The 15,114-nt window shown below is 46.1% G+C and overlaps 1 protein-coding gene across 1 annotated transcript; it reads right to left on the reverse strand.

The window, feature by feature from the left end:
• Nucleotides 1-10,978: 10,978 nt before the first annotated feature.
• Foxb1 (forkhead box B1) lies at nucleotides 10,979-13,841 on the reverse strand. The gene is made up of 2 exons (XM_036193805.1): nucleotides 13,761-13,841; nucleotides 10,979-13,484 (listed from the first exon to the last, which is right to left on the reverse strand). The coding sequence occupies exon 2, from the start codon at nucleotides 13,426-13,428 to the stop codon at nucleotides 12,451-12,453; it is 978 nt and encodes a 325-aa protein (XP_036049698.1). The 5' UTR covers nucleotides 13,429-13,484; nucleotides 13,761-13,841; the 3' UTR covers nucleotides 10,979-12,450.
• Nucleotides 13,842-15,114: the final 1,273 nt, after the last annotated feature.

Consider the following 15,114-nt stretch of genomic DNA (forward strand, 5'->3'; position numbering starts at 1 on the left):
ATGTTGGACAGCCCATAACTGCCTGCAACTCCAGCTTCGGGGATCTGGTGCCTCTGGTCTCTATGGGCACCTGAACTCATGTTCATATACCCAAACATGCATATGCATAATAAAATAAAAATTAAAAAATTAATAAACAATTAACCGTGGCAATCATTTGTCAAACACCAACCATAAACCAAAAGCATATATCATCTCATTATCATTCATCTCAGTGAGGTAGAAAGTCTTCAACCCATTTTGCAGGAGTCTAAAGTTAGTCCAAAGTATGCTTGTACTAACTTTAAAGTATGTATCTAACTTCTTAAGACTTTTCTCCTTTTGAGCCTCATGTCTTCGTCATTGTTATTGTTGGTGTTACATCTGTTAGATATTCTGCTCAATAACACCCCCCAACACACACACACACACACACACACACACACACACACACGCATCCCCACTTTTGATATAGTATATCTCACCATGTAGCTCAGGCTGGCCTCAAATCCTGGATGGTCCTCCTCCCACAGCCTTCCAAATGCGAGGATTACATGCATTCACCACTGTCTTAATCCTCTTTCTTGGTGCTGTGATTAAATATCTTGTCAAAAAGCAACCTAAAGGAGAAAGGGTTTATTGGTGCACAGTTCCAGGTTACAGCCCATCACTTCAGAGCAGTCAGGATGACCGGAAGTTGAAGCAGCTAGTCATATCCCATGGATATGCTCACCTGATCTAACAAGGAATGTAGGCTTTTTAACTACTAATTTATATATGTACCCTCACTACAAACTATTTTGGTCAGCTAACCCTAAGCAAGTGTTTCATCTACAACAAAATCAAGTTTCACCACATTCTAAGTAATACTTGTTTTTCAGACAGGGTCTTGTGTAACCCAGGGTAACCTCAAAAATCACTGTGTATCCAAGGATGGCCTTGAACTTCTGATCCTCCTAGCTCTACCTTCCAAGTGCAGAGATTACAGTCATGTGCCACCATGCCTGGTTAATGCTGTGCTGGGTACTGAGTCCAAGGTTTGCTGAATACTCAACAAATACTCCACCAACTAAGCTACATTACCAGCCCAGCAAAATTATTATTATTATTGTTTTGTTTTGTTTTTTGAGACAGGGTTTCTCCGTGTAGCTTTGGAGCCTGTCCTGAAACTCACTCTGTAGCCCAGGCTGGCCTTGAACTCACAGAGATCCACCTGCCTCTGCCTCCTGAATGCTGGAATTAAAGGCGTGCACCACCACCGTCCAGCCAAAATTATTTCTTAAAGATCCAGACCAAGACTATTTTAGGCTCTGCAAAGCATGGATGTTGAAACTAAACTCTACTGCAGCAATAGACAAAGTGTGAGTGAGCATGTGGAGATGATGTGCAAATGAGCGTGTGGCTAACTTCCAATAAAACTTTACATATGGGTACTCATATTTCATAGCTCTCACATCCCACAATTCTTATTTTAATTTTTAAAAATGCATTATTTTGTGTTATATGTAGGGGTGTTTTGTCTGTATACATGCTGTGGGATATTCTATATGTCAAATGTGTTGCTCTGATTGGGTAAAATAAATAAAATGTTGATTGGCCAGTAGCCAGGCAGGAAGGATAGGGTAGGCGGGACAAGGAGGAGGAGAATTCTGGGAAGTAAAGGCTGGGGGAGAGACACTGCCAGCCGCTGCCATGACAAGAAAGATGTAAGGTATTAGTAAGCCACAAGCCACATGGCAGAGTATAGATTAATAGAAATGGGCTAAATATAAGAGTAAGAGCTAGACAATGGTAGGCCTGAGCTAATGGCCAAACAGTTTAAATAATATAAATGTCTGTGTGTTTATTTTATAAGTGGGTTGTTGGACTAACAGGGCTTGGTGGGGGCTGGAGAGAAAGTCTCCAACTACAGTATATATGTCTGTGTCTGGTGCCCAAAAAGGCCAGAAGAGGGCATCAGATCACCTAGAAATGGAGTTACCAATGATTGTGAGCTGCCAGGTAGATACTGGGAAATGAACTCTGGTCCTCTGGAAGAACAGCCAGTGTTCCTAACTATGGAGCCATCTATCCAGACCCCTTTTCTTTTGGTTTTTAAGTTTTATTTTAAGGTTTTACAAATATGAAAACCATTCTTAGCTCATGGAACTATAATTGCCTAATTCCCCTTAATCGCAAAGCTAGAAAACTGTGGGGGCTTATGGAGAGGATTTGGAATAACACTGCAAGAATCTATCATCCGTGTAGCACAAACTGCTCACTCTACATGTAGATGCTTTCTATAAAGTTGGTCACTTTTAATTGTCCCTTTCACGCTACTTTTGAAAGCAGCAGAGAGCCCAAATTTCACCACTTTTCATACTTCTGCCTTTCAAAGTTAAAGAATTAAACTAAGGTCTGGAGAGATGGCTCAGCAGTTAAAAACATGTGTCATTCCTACAGAGGACCTTAGTTTGGTTCCCAGCACTCATATCAGGCAACTCCGGCTCCAGGGGATCTTACACCCTCTTCTGGCCTCTGTAGGCAATTGCACTCACATGCACATACCCACACTCAATCACACGTATATATTTGTCTGTAAAAAAATAAATAAATAAAATAAAATAAATAAAACAAACCTGCTTTTAAGGCTTTAAACTGAAGAAACATGAAACTGATTTTTGAGTTATGACTGGACACCACTGAGATGAGGCTTCCTCTCTTAGTGGCTGGTAGAGCATGACAGGTCCTGACTCAGCATTTTTCTCTCTCAGCCTCTTGCTTTTCCCCAACCCTGTTTCCATTAGCAGCATCTCACTTCTCCTTAAGCAGACTGGAAGCTTGGAAAATTCCAGAGGAATCCTGCTTAGCAGAGTGGTCCTGCCTCTGTGTGCGTGTGTGTGTGTGTGTGTGTGTGTGTGTGTGTGTGTGTGTGTGTTATGTCACACAGGGTGGGGAAGGGGAGGGTGGTTCACCGTGTTCCTTTTTTTGGTATATGATCTGTCTGAGATCAAAGTTGGAAAACTGAACATTGAAGCCAGGTTTGTAATCCCAAAACTTGGGAAATGGAGGGTAGGGGCATCAAGAGTTCAAGGCCAGTCTCAGCTACATAGTGAGTTTGGGGCCAACCTAAGATACTTGAGGTTCTGCCTCAAAAGGACGAAGATGACAACAACAACAGAAGTGGGGAGAGAGTAGAAGGAAAGAAAGAAAGAAAGAAAGAAAGAAAGAAAGAAAGAAAGAAAGAAAGAAAGGAGAAATTGCCATGAGCTAAAACAGAGGGTGTTTGGTTCTGTTGAAGCCCGCTCCGTATCTAAACAGGAAGCAGATGGGAGATAAAGAGGGTTTTTTTAAAATATTTTTTTATTATTATATTTGTGTTTTAATTTTACACATCAGCCATGGGTTCCCCTGTCCTCCCCCCTCCCGTCCCATCCCCCTCCTCCTCCATCCCCTCCCCTCCATTCCCATCTCCTCCAGGGCCCCCAGCTGGATCAGGACCTCTGGATAAGTGAGACAATTGAATAGCTTGAACTGTTTGGGAGGCACCCAGGCAGTGGGACCCAGACCTGTCCTTAGTGCATGAGCTGGTTGTTTGGAACCTGGGGCTTACACAGGGACACTTTGCTCAGCCTGGAAGGAGGGGACAGGACCTGCCTGTACTGAATCCACTAGGTCTAAATGAATCCCCAGAGGAGATAAAGAGTTTTAAGGAGTCACAGCTCACTGCAAGGCTGTGGAAGGTGGCGGAAGCAGTACAATTGGCTGCTACAGACAAGAGAGAGTCTCTGGACTCTCAAAGCAATATCCTCCCCTTTCTTTGGACCAGATAGTAGTGAGCTTGCTGCGGCTCTTGAGCCTGGGGAAAGATGTGAGGGATTGCTTTCTGTCACAGTCTCCTTGTATCAGACCCACTCTCCTGGGAAACCCAGTGGTCATTGGTGCTACCTACTCATTTGGTGAGCTCCGGCAAGACTTTAGGCAGGCTACTGAAGTGCCCTGTCCCTCAAAGCCCCACCTAAAAAAAATGGACATAAATAGTACCTATCACATAGTAGTGGTTGAGATGAAATGAATTCATGTTTTTAATGAATTTAGGATACTAACTGTTATGTATTAATCAGTACATAACCACTTATTAGTTTTTGGAGTTGTCATTGATGTTTTGAGGCAATGTGACATGTAGCCTGGGCTGGCCCTGAGCTCACTCTGTAGCTGAAAATGACCTTGAATTTCTAATTCTCCTGCCTCCTTCTCCCTAGTTCTGGGATTACAGGTGCCCCCCCCCCCCATTTCCAGCACACTTATTTGGTCTAGGGAAGTTGTATTTCTGGGACAGGAAATGTAACACAGTGTCCCATTGCAGAGGCTTCAGCCCCTGTCAGTAGCTCCTGGGAACAGAGAAAATCGAAGTGCCTTCTTTTTTATGTTGACATTTCATGTATGCAGTTGTCACGGTTTCTTTTCATTGCTTGGCAATAATTTTTGAAAAAAAAATTATGTTGGGGAGAGGGGTATGAGAGAGTGTCCTCGGAAGGACGAGGAGAAGTCAAATTCCCTGGAGCTGGAGTTAGAGGCAGTTGTGAGCCTCCTGATGAGGGTTCTGGGAGCCTAAATAAAAATGTATTATACTAATTATGACTATGGAGATGCTGCAAGGAAAAATGAATTATTTTTAATATGCATAGGAAAATACAGGGAAAAAACCACATTTCTATAATGTGGTGTTTTTTCCATTAAAAATTAAATTTCTATTTCTATGAAACAGAACAAAGTCCCATTAGAGACTTAAAAATCAATGTAAATTCTTTCCTAAAAGAGATCACATCTCACTACAAAGAAATATCAGGTGATTGTTATTATTTTACATGATTTGTTTTGCAACCGACCTTCCACCCCCATCCTCGGGTTCTAGGGATTGAACCTTGTGTGTGCTAGGGAAGTACTCCGCCACTGAGCTACACAATTCCCAACCCCATGACATGTTTGCCATTTTAAGAATCGTCTAATGTTTGACTATACAGCAAAGAATAGTTAACAACATTATTAATTGAATTGCTATTTATATTTATATGTCCATTTTCGTGGTTTTTATAAGCTTAATGTTGCTCCTTGTTATTGTACATGTTTGTGTTCACATACCACAGCGCCAGTGATGGAGGTCAGAGAGCAACTCTGCAATCAGGCCCCTCCTACCTGCAGGAGGAAGATGACCTTGAACTTCAGATCTCAGGTTCGTGTAGCAAGTGTTTCATCCATTGGGCCATCCCCATGGCCTGATTTTCGTTCTATGGAAAGCATTCTCCTTTTCTTAAAGCTTAACAGCATCGACATTAAGTAAACTTTAAGGCACTTCATGGTGGATCTTACAAAGTCACTCTTGAAACGGAACCTAGTCTTTGGTCAGTACTTTCATCCACTGGCCCCTGCAACAAGACACGTGTATGTAGAACTATCAGGGCTCCCAGCCATATCTGAACATCAATAGTCTTTGAGTAGCTGCAGCAACAGTCTTTCATGTACACTACCCAGACAACCTGGGAGTCAGAAAATATTATCTTTGCTCAATTTCCCCTCCTTTCTCCCTCCACCAGTTCAAGTACACACACAAAAAGAAGGTCCTGAGGAGCGTTGGCATCTCTAGGCAGTCACCGAAATAGTTGCTGATTCACTCTGACTAATTCAGAGAACGCAGAGGTGCTGGGTACCACTTGTCCCTTTTTCTCCAATTAGAAACTCTGAGACAAAACCTGATTTCCTCTTTGTCCTTGTTGGTGGCTGACATAAACATCAGGCATCTCTTGTAACGTGTAATTCGAAGCTTGCCATTGACCATTTTATTGCTACGCACTCCCTTCTAGTCTATGGCATGTGGGGAAGCAAAATGTGTAGGTATTTGCAAGCAAGCTGGATACTTGCATCTCTGGCCTCCTTGCTCAGGCAGGTCTAGTGGGGAGCTCAGATGCCTGTTTCCCTGTGGTGAGAAATTCTTGGCTGTGACGTTAGGGAGGGGGTTGCTCTAATTAATATAAAACACCCTAGACACTACTTCATAAATACTAATTGTCTTTTTCTAAGTGGCACAAAGTTAAGATCCTTTACTGAACTTCTTTATTTCTCTGCATGATGCCATGTGCCTGAATCAGCAGATGGATATGCTGTGTTTCACAAAGACAGAAGTGTGTAGTGGAAGAACTTGGAAACACCCATTACTGAAAATCATCTCTTTCTGTATCATATTACACCAGCTAGCCCAACTACCATGGTACACTCTGGGGAAGAAATTAGCCGAGTAAATAAAAATATACAGGCTACAGAGCATGCTTTAAAACCGCAGTGTCTCCAAACGACAGATGAAGAATGCTTTTTATCTCTAGCTTAATCTGCTCTGATGAATGACCGGAGAGTTTGTTCCCTCAAAAGCTTGTAACTGGTCTGACATCAGTTCTTTGCAGATGGAGGCAAAGGGGGCTGTTGTGAAGAAGAATCCTTTGTCCAAATATTCCTGATGATGTCCTGGAAGAAAAAAAAATCTCCCAAGGAAGTTTTTGTTCAGACAACTGATTTTTCATGACAATATCTGATGTTTATATTATTAGTGTTGTTGGCTTGGATACCTTCTGGTTATAGAAACAACCAATAAGTTCTTCAACACCATTTTTGTATCTACGGGTCTAAACTGTATCACTTCCTCACTCTCTCTTCCTATCTCCAATCTCAATTCCCCCAAATTAAATTGATACAGTGTAAATACAGCTTTATAAACAAAACTAGGAAATGTTGAGAAGTCCCAATGTATCTAGAAACAGGAGCTGGAGAGATACCTCACTGTTGAGTACTTGTTTGCTCTTGCAGAGGACTGGGTTCAATTCTCAGCTCCCACATCACGGCTTACAATCATTGTAACTCCCTGGTACTCACTTGGTACGAATTCATACACACAAAATAAATCTTTAAAAAAAAAGAAAGAAAGAAAAAAAGTCAGGCTACAACAGAAAATCCACAAGATGGGATTTTGTAATTCCATTAGACAAAACCTGGCTCATTTCTTTGTTATTCCACGGAGGAAGCTGCCAGGGTTCCCATCTCTTTTTTCTGTTTCATCTGTAGGAGGAGATCTTATACTCATTGGAAGCCCTGTACGATATGGAGATATGTGAAGTTCACCAAAACAAAAATGTCAGCCTTGGAAATCAGTCACAGGACAAAAGCAACCCTGCAGGACTTCTTCAGCTACCCCGATATAGCCCATTCCATACCAGGATCAAAATGAGTCCTGATTTGGAAATTCTAACCCAGAATTAACATCTTCTCTCTAGATTTTAACATGGGTATATCGATGAATCTTGACAGTGAGCAAATTGGGTAGCCAGTAGGGAGGGGGAGGAGGAAGGGGACGGGGGAGGAGGGAGGGGAGGGGGAAGGGAAGCTCTGCCCTAGCCTTGCTGACAGTAATGAGCAGATAGTCATTGAAGGAAGGAAACTTGGTGGCTCACATGTGAGGCTCTGGTCTCAGAAAACAAACTGTTTGTGTAGCCCAGCCTGGAGATGCGTGTGATGTGGTGGTGTTTATATTGATATAGACAAAGATTTGCTAAACCCAAACTTATTATCTCAGACCTGAGTGTCAATTGATTGCCAGGAGTTAGTTCCCTGGGAATCTACATGGCCCTCCCCCCACTCACTCTTTTCCCCTCCCCCACGTTTTTTTTCCAGCAGCCCCAAGATGCCTGCTGCATCTCTGCACTGTAGTGCAAACAGATCCCTGCAAAGAGAGAGAGGAAGATAAAATGAATTTAAATTCCAAAGGGGTTCCAGGCCCCGTTTCCTAGTCCCCAAGTCAGCAATGTATTTGTGAAAATTCAGCCTTTTTGTCTCCCAGTAAAAGGAGCTAAGTCTACAGCGGTGGCCCAGTCTCGCTTGCTATTCTTTGCATTTTCTATTCGAGTGAATGAGACTGAATGAAGTGGCCGGGACCCTTCATTTGATCTACTCAATTGCATAAAGTGACAGAATTCTAATATATTTGTTTAATGCTCTTCAATGGGCTTTCACTTTTTTTTTTTTTTTTTTTTGGCTTGCAAATGAAGCATCCGTGGGCAAAGTTTCATCCCCCTTTAGCACGGGGACATATTTCATAATTCAAGCCATGGTCTGAAGTGATCTGAAGAGGAGTTTTAGACTCAAAAAGTGGAAAATAAAGAGACAGATGTGCAGTTATTGTAAATTCCTGGAGTGGGCTCTGGGGCTATTGTGCCCCCACGGCGGGAGGTCTGGGGCTGTCCCTTTCACACTGTAATTGAAACATATTAATTAGATAATTTGTTGTTAGTTTAGACGAAACAAATGCATTCCCTTTGAGGCTGCACAGCCGGTGGGTTGGGCTGTTTTGGTTTTGGTTTTGTTTGGGTGTCTCTGCACTTACTTGGCTTTTAGAAGGAAAAGATATGAATTGGCATTTTTATTAAGAATTTAGGAAGGGATCCCCCTCTCTTCTGACTCTCAGCTGAATGAGCCTGACAAAGGGAGTTCCCATTTGTAAAAGTCTGACGCGGGCCTCAGCCCTGCAGTCTCCACTGGGTGAGACAGAGTGAAACGTACTGGTCAAAATTCCTACAAGGATGCTTCCTTGCTCTCACCCAGTAACTTGGCGTCCTGCTTCTAAGACACTCAGTATTCTTAACAATTGGAAGAAATGAAAGTCTGGTTTTAATATTTACACCACTGGGGACCATATCTTGGGGTTCCTTCAATCTTCATCTTCCCAAAGTCCGCCTGTCAGTGAGGAACAGCAAGAAACTCCCGAGACTTTCATCGGGAGGAAGTGGAAGAAATCCATCTTTTGTGCAAACACTGATGAAACCACGGAGAAAGCAGTTAAAAAATATAGCTAAATATAAAACCTGAAAGAACTTCAAAGAAACAAAATAGCTAAGTTTCCAAAGAAAGAAAACAGCTAAGTTTTCAAATAGAAAACCAGTGTGAGAAAAATCAACACTGCTTGGATTTACACAGTAGAAAAGAATACAGTTTATCTTAGCACACACTCTGCACACACCTGTCCACTGCAGGCTGGGTGCTGTCCCATCCAACTCTATTTTAAAGCGATGGGTCTCCACTTTGGATGTCAGCCAAGTGAATAATTCACACGACGACGGAGAAGAGAACCATTTAGGCCAGCAGTCACGAAGTTCCTTGTTTGTGAGGCACTTCAGCTAAATCCACACAAGTTTCTAAGCTGAGGTAATGGCTGGTGTGGACCCGGGTAAGGCATGTCTGTTTGAGTGGACTCTGGATTTCTGGTCAAAGTCAAAATATCATCAAAGTTGTGTTCCCCTCTTTGCTCATTCCATTTTGACTGTGTGTGTGTGTGGGGGGGGACTCCTGCAACCTGAAAGGACTCATAATGGCCAACACACTATAACAAATAAACTGAAAATTGCATTTTCAGACACTGAGTTCAAAATCTCTCTTTTTGACAGAGACAAGGTCTATACCTCACTGCCTCCATGTATTGGATATGAATGTCCACATACCACTTACCTACAAGACCGGCCACCAGAGGCCCAACAGTCTACCTGGCTAAGTCTCTTAGATGTCACAGGCCCTTGTGAGCCCTTGTTTTGCCTCATCTCCAGCCTCCAGAGTTAACAGAGTGCATGAGCTCTGGTTCTTCCAGAGGCTGCCTTAATTTTATTTTTCAGGACACTGAAATGTATTTAGCTTTCTTTTTAAAATGATTTCTTGTTGAGAACTAAGTTTCCTAGCCGAGGGTGGCTACGTTTTCCAGGCTTGCTCTGGCTGATCTTGTTGATATAATTGTGAATTAGGTTTGATGAATGAGTTTAGTTGTCCGCTCTCTGACTGGCTTTGGAAGCTTCATGCATTTTAATCAGCCCAGTGATTCATTTATTTTCTTCGTGTGTGTGTGTGTGTGTGTGTGTGTGTGTGTGTGTGTGATCCTTCCCTTTTAAAAATAGAATAGTCACAACAGGATTAATTATGCTTTGCATTAATCCTAAATATTTTTCCAGGTAGCCCACTAATTACGTGGTGACAGGTGTTAAGGGGTCTCCTTATGGAGCACTTCAGCATGGCTTCTGTGTGTCGTCTGGGGCTTTCTCTGCATTTCACAAGGCTCCCTTGTTTAATCATTTACACAGTAAAGTGTTAATCACCTTCTAAGTTACCCTTTGTCTTGTAACTTCTTCAGTTTAATACACATCTTACTCTGGAAATATTGTGACCCCCCCCCTCAGCCGAGTGTCAATTAGCCTTGAACCATAAATTCTTGACAAGTTTTAATTCTTGGCAAGAAAGAAAGAAAGGAAGCAAGGAAGGAAGGAAGGAAGGAAGGAAGGAAAGAAGAAAGAAAGAAAGAAAGAAAGAAAGAAAGAAAGAAAACATGTAGAGGCAGGCATTTGAAGACACTTCATTCACAACTTGAAAATAAATGCATCCAGTTACTTTGTTTTTCCCCCCTCACAGGAAGGACTGGAAGAAATCTACTCAATGCAAAGTGAACAGGTTTCTTGACCTGGACAGTGAACCTTCAGGTGATTTCTGAAAGAGAGGGAATGTCAACAACTATAAATGATTTAAAGGAATAAAGAAAGGGTTCCTCCAGGTGGGTCAGAAGCATCAGGTACCCCAGCCTGGGAGTACTTTGTAAATTCCACACCAGCTGTCTGTAAGACGATGCCACAGAAAGCGTGTTGAAGATAGATAAAAACACACAGGAAGTGCTGCAGTTGATCTGGGTGATCCCTTCAATGCTGCACCTGGGCCAGGGCTTTGCATCTGAAATACTTGGCCTCACTCTTCCCCCCTGTGCGCAAATGTCTTCCACAACCCCCTAGAATAATGCCCCCTCACCTGCAACTGTGCACTAGGTTTCTCTGTTTTCGAAATGTGATTTGAAAATGGCACCCCCCCCCCAGACGACGTGTTTGCAGAGGCTGATGCTACCATCTATTGTCCCCTGTAGCAAGTCTTCAAGAACACACAAAACTTAACAAAATTTGAATTTACATATTTTAATGAGAAAATATTATTTAGACTAGGTCATAATTTAATGTAGACACCTTTTTAAAACTCTGTCTTAAAATGGGCATGCTGGGAACAAGGACATCGATATTTAAAATGCCATGCGAATTCTGTGCAGGGAGGAACAAAAATAAAGATGGGAAATTTTTTCACAGCTTGGACAACACTACAGTTTCTTTTTTAAATTAAGCAGGTCACACCAGAACAAGTGTTGGGTTGTTCTTTGTTTTTGTTTTTGTTTTTCAGTCAATTACCTAAGACGCTAAAAGGAACATACCAAACCAAAGTGCATTTTACACAGTGTAAATCATTCCTATTTACAACTCTTTGCAGCCCTTTACCTTCACGGAAAAGTTCTTCTAACAGAAAGATCTGTCCAGGGGACGTCTCTGTTGACATCCCCTTTCACGTTCCCAGTCGGTTTATCTACATTCTCCCCCTCTTGCCCCAGGTGCTTTCTTAATTGGGCTTAGTTCATGTTTCATTTCTCTTTTCTTTTCCTTTCTTTCTTCATCAAAATAAATAGCTAAAAAGGTCTCTAAATAGTAAGAAAGTTACCATCCCAATTAACTTCCCCATTCCCCCCCTACACCCCCCGCCCACCAAAAGCTGGCCAGAAGAGTAAACATTCACATTACAACAGGTAATTGTAAAGAGGACTCTGCCCCCTAGCCCGCCTAGCCAGGCAGATACTCAAGTTCACTGTTTACATTTTTTTTTTTTAAACCTCGCGCTTTGTAAACAATAACGGTGACTTCTAGCTGTGTTTTGCATTTGCGAAGGACAAGTGTCCTCCCTAGTTTAGCAGCCTTCTCTCCTTCCTCCAAGCTGAGAGAGCTTCTGGCCGGTAACAAAACCCAGAAGCAAAGAAAAATAATCTTCCTTAGAAGAACGGGAGGCTGGGCCGCAGCCTGGGGAAGCAGCGTCCCGCCCATGCTGGCCTGATGGGCGGAGGCGAGCCTGTCGGAGGATTAGTAGGTCCGTGACCACAGATTTTCAGGACCTAAGATCTGGCCCTCGCTGTGCGGCTGCAGCCTAGGCGGGCTTTACACCCCGGCAGTGTCTCTGGTCTTGAAATTGCGCAGAGTCCAGAAGATGCCCCCCCCCCTTTCTGTTTGCGTTTTCTCGGAGCAGGAGGGAATCAGGGTGTCCTGCCTATTGGACGGGAGTGCATTTCTGGGACTCTGGAGTGGTCGCTTGGCTTGGGTTAGCCCCTGTGTTCTCTGGTGCCCTGGAGGGGCGAAGACAACTTTCACGCGCCTTCTAGCAAGTTTGTGGTTTGTCTTCCGGGTCCAAAACCAAAAGTTCTCCTAGGAGAGAGGAGTGAAGGAAGAAGGTGGAATGGGCAAGTCAGGTTCTAGGTCGGAGAGGGCTGGACCCGGGGCCGGGGAAGTGGTGAGAGGGTTGATGTAGAAGTGACCAAGAGGCAGCCCCAGCTTCTGTGGGTCAGTGCACCGCCACCGAGTGCAAGGCGGAGGCCGGGCTGGTGAGTGTCTCGCTAGGGGTAGCAGGGCTGCTTTGGCTGGTGGCTGTCTGCGAGGAAGTGGGGCTGAGCGAAGGCGGCGAGTTCGAGAGCAGGGTGGGGATGGGCGCCGGCAGCGCTGGCAGCGCGGGCACTGCGGCCGGCGTGGGCTTGATGGGCACCGGGATGGCGGGCAGCGTCTGGCCCGCGGCGTGGCACAGAGGCTTCAGCGGCACCCCATAGGCGCTGTAGTCGCCACTCGCCATGGAGATGGGGGTGGCCGAGTCGATCATACCCGCGGAACCGTACACATGTGGCCAGCCTGTGCCCAGAGAGCTGCCCATGGTAGTCAACTGGTTAGGGAGCGGGTAGGCTGCGGGAACTGGCTGCATGGCCGAGAAGGCCAGGCCCCCAGGCATCTTGTACTCCCTCGCGATGATGTTCTCGATGGCGAAGGGATGCTTGAAGCCGGAGGGCTGCGCCACTCCGCCCAGGTTGTAGGCAGCGGCCGGCATCTGCGGCAGATGCGTGCCAGAGGCGGCCAGCGCGCTGAGCCGCAGCTTAGCCTGCTGCTGGAGGTACTGCGCCGCGTCCGCTGGCTTGCTAGGAGCCAGGTGGTCCGACTTGAGCACCTTGAAGCGCTTGCGGCGCCGCAGGAAGCTGCCGTTCTCGAACATGTCCCCGCAGCTGGGATGCAGAGCCCAGAAGCTGCCCTTCCCCGGCTGGTCCGGCCGCCGCGGGATCTTGATGAAGCAGTCGTTGAAGGAGAGGTTGTGGCGCAGGCTGTTCTGCCAGCGCTGCGTGTTCTCCCGGTAGTAGGGGAAGCGGTCCATGATGAACTTGTAGATCTCGCTGAGCGGCAGCATCTTCTCCGGAGAGCTCTGGATGGCCATGGCGGTCAGCGAGATGTAGGAGTAGGGAGGCTTCTGGTCGCTGTACGTGTTGCGGCCCGGCCGAGGCATCTTTCTCGCTTACCCAACTGGCTCAGAGTCCGCGCGGCGGGGAGGACTGGTGGGATCTGAGAAGGAGGAGGTGATGAAGGAGATGGGCAGCATGGGTGCAGAGACACTCGCGAGGTCACTCAGGCCGAGTCATAGATATCGGGGGGGGGGTTTTGAGCGGGGCGCGGGGGGGGGGGATTCGGGTGCCAGCAACTTTGCGCACCAAACTGGATGAACCCAGCCAGCGGACTTGGAGAGAGGAGGACCGCGGGGGGGGGGGGGGGGGGCGAGGGTTGCGGGGAAAGTAAGTCGAACCTGGATTCAGGGGAGGGGACAGATAGATAGATGCTCACCTTAAAGTTGTTTCAAGTTGCGGGTTGGCATCCGGGACGGTACAGCTGGTGGCCGAGTCCCTCCCCTCCGGCGATCAGAGCTCAGCGTCGGAGACCGGTGAGACTAGCTGCGAGCCTGGCTTGAGCTCCGCGGCGCTCCTGGGTGGTGAGTCCTGCCCGGGAGACCGAGCGCAGGAGCGGACCGAGGCAGCCGCCGCCGCCTCGGGGATCCAGAGGACGCTGCTGTGTCGTACGCGGCTCCGCTGAGCTAGGTGGCTGCCTCCATGTCCACCCTCGAAACATCTGATAGTTTTAAGCGGTGACAGGAGCAGAAAAGACCCCTGTAGCGGCGCTTCATTAATGTGCCACTTCTTAGCTATCGTATGACAATCGCCTTGGGAGGAGGAAGAGGAGGGGGGCAGCGCGGGCTGCAGAGGGAGGGGACTGAGGAAGAGGGGAGAGAGCCTGGCCAGCGCTGGTTTCTTTCACACCTATTTACATGGACACCTTGGCCAATAGGAATCACTTCCAGCAGAAGACCGGGCGACCCGGGAAGAGCCTCTGCCGCCCGCGGGGAGCGGGCAGCGCCCGCCGGTGTGCGCGTTGGGAAGGTATGAGCGGACCCGCGCACCGAGCGGGGAACCAGGCGACCATTCACGCTCTGAGCTAGCTGCCGCGCCGACGGTGTTTGACATGGAAATTGCTCGGCTGGGGTGTTGTTTCCTCCGCATTGTATCGGGTTTGTATTGTTAGCTAACTTCTAGCACAGGCTTTCTCTTGAAGGGCGACCCTTTTACTTTACTTGGCACTGCCCATGGTTGGTTGGATGGGTTTTAGAATGGAAATATACACCATCTCCCCCCACCACACACACCACCCCCGCCCCCGAGTCCTGCAAGAGGCGGGTCGAAGTTTGATTTGGCCTCCCGGGGGGCTTCAAAGCTGCACACTAGATAGAGTATGTCGCTTTAAAAAGGTGATAAGGTTAATAGACACAAACAGACATAAATATTCGTACAGCTGGGTAGAAGAGTCTGTTTTGAATGAAGACGTGTTAGGTAAGTTTCTTATATTTTTGGTTGTGAGCCTAGCCTTTAACGGCTGAGCCATCTCTCCAGGCCAAGGTATCAGTTTGGTTTTTGTTTGTTTGTTTTAAAAGGAAAAGAAAAGAATGGACGAAGGTACTAAGTTTTCCCTTTATCAATCTTTTAGCAATGTGATGGGCACAGGGAGGCTCAGGGGACATTGAGGCGGGCAGCGTTCAGACCTGGGAGGCCCTGAGTTTGTCTAAGATACGTTATCGCCTCGGGATCTTCTCCCTTCTCTAGGTGCTTGGGAAGCCTGGTGGTTCCTGGAAGTTAGCGGGGTCAGCATT

This window comes from Onychomys torridus, chromosome 7 (assembly GCF_903995425.1).
Source record: "Onychomys torridus chromosome 7, mOncTor1.1, whole genome shotgun sequence".
NCBI lineage: Eukaryota > Metazoa > Chordata > Mammalia > Rodentia > Cricetidae > Onychomys > Onychomys torridus.

Coding starts and splice junctions, on each gene's coding strand:
- Foxb1 (XM_036193805.1), bottom strand. CDS start 13,428: ATGCCTCGGCCGGGCCGCAACACGTACAGCGACCAGAAGCCTCCCTAC.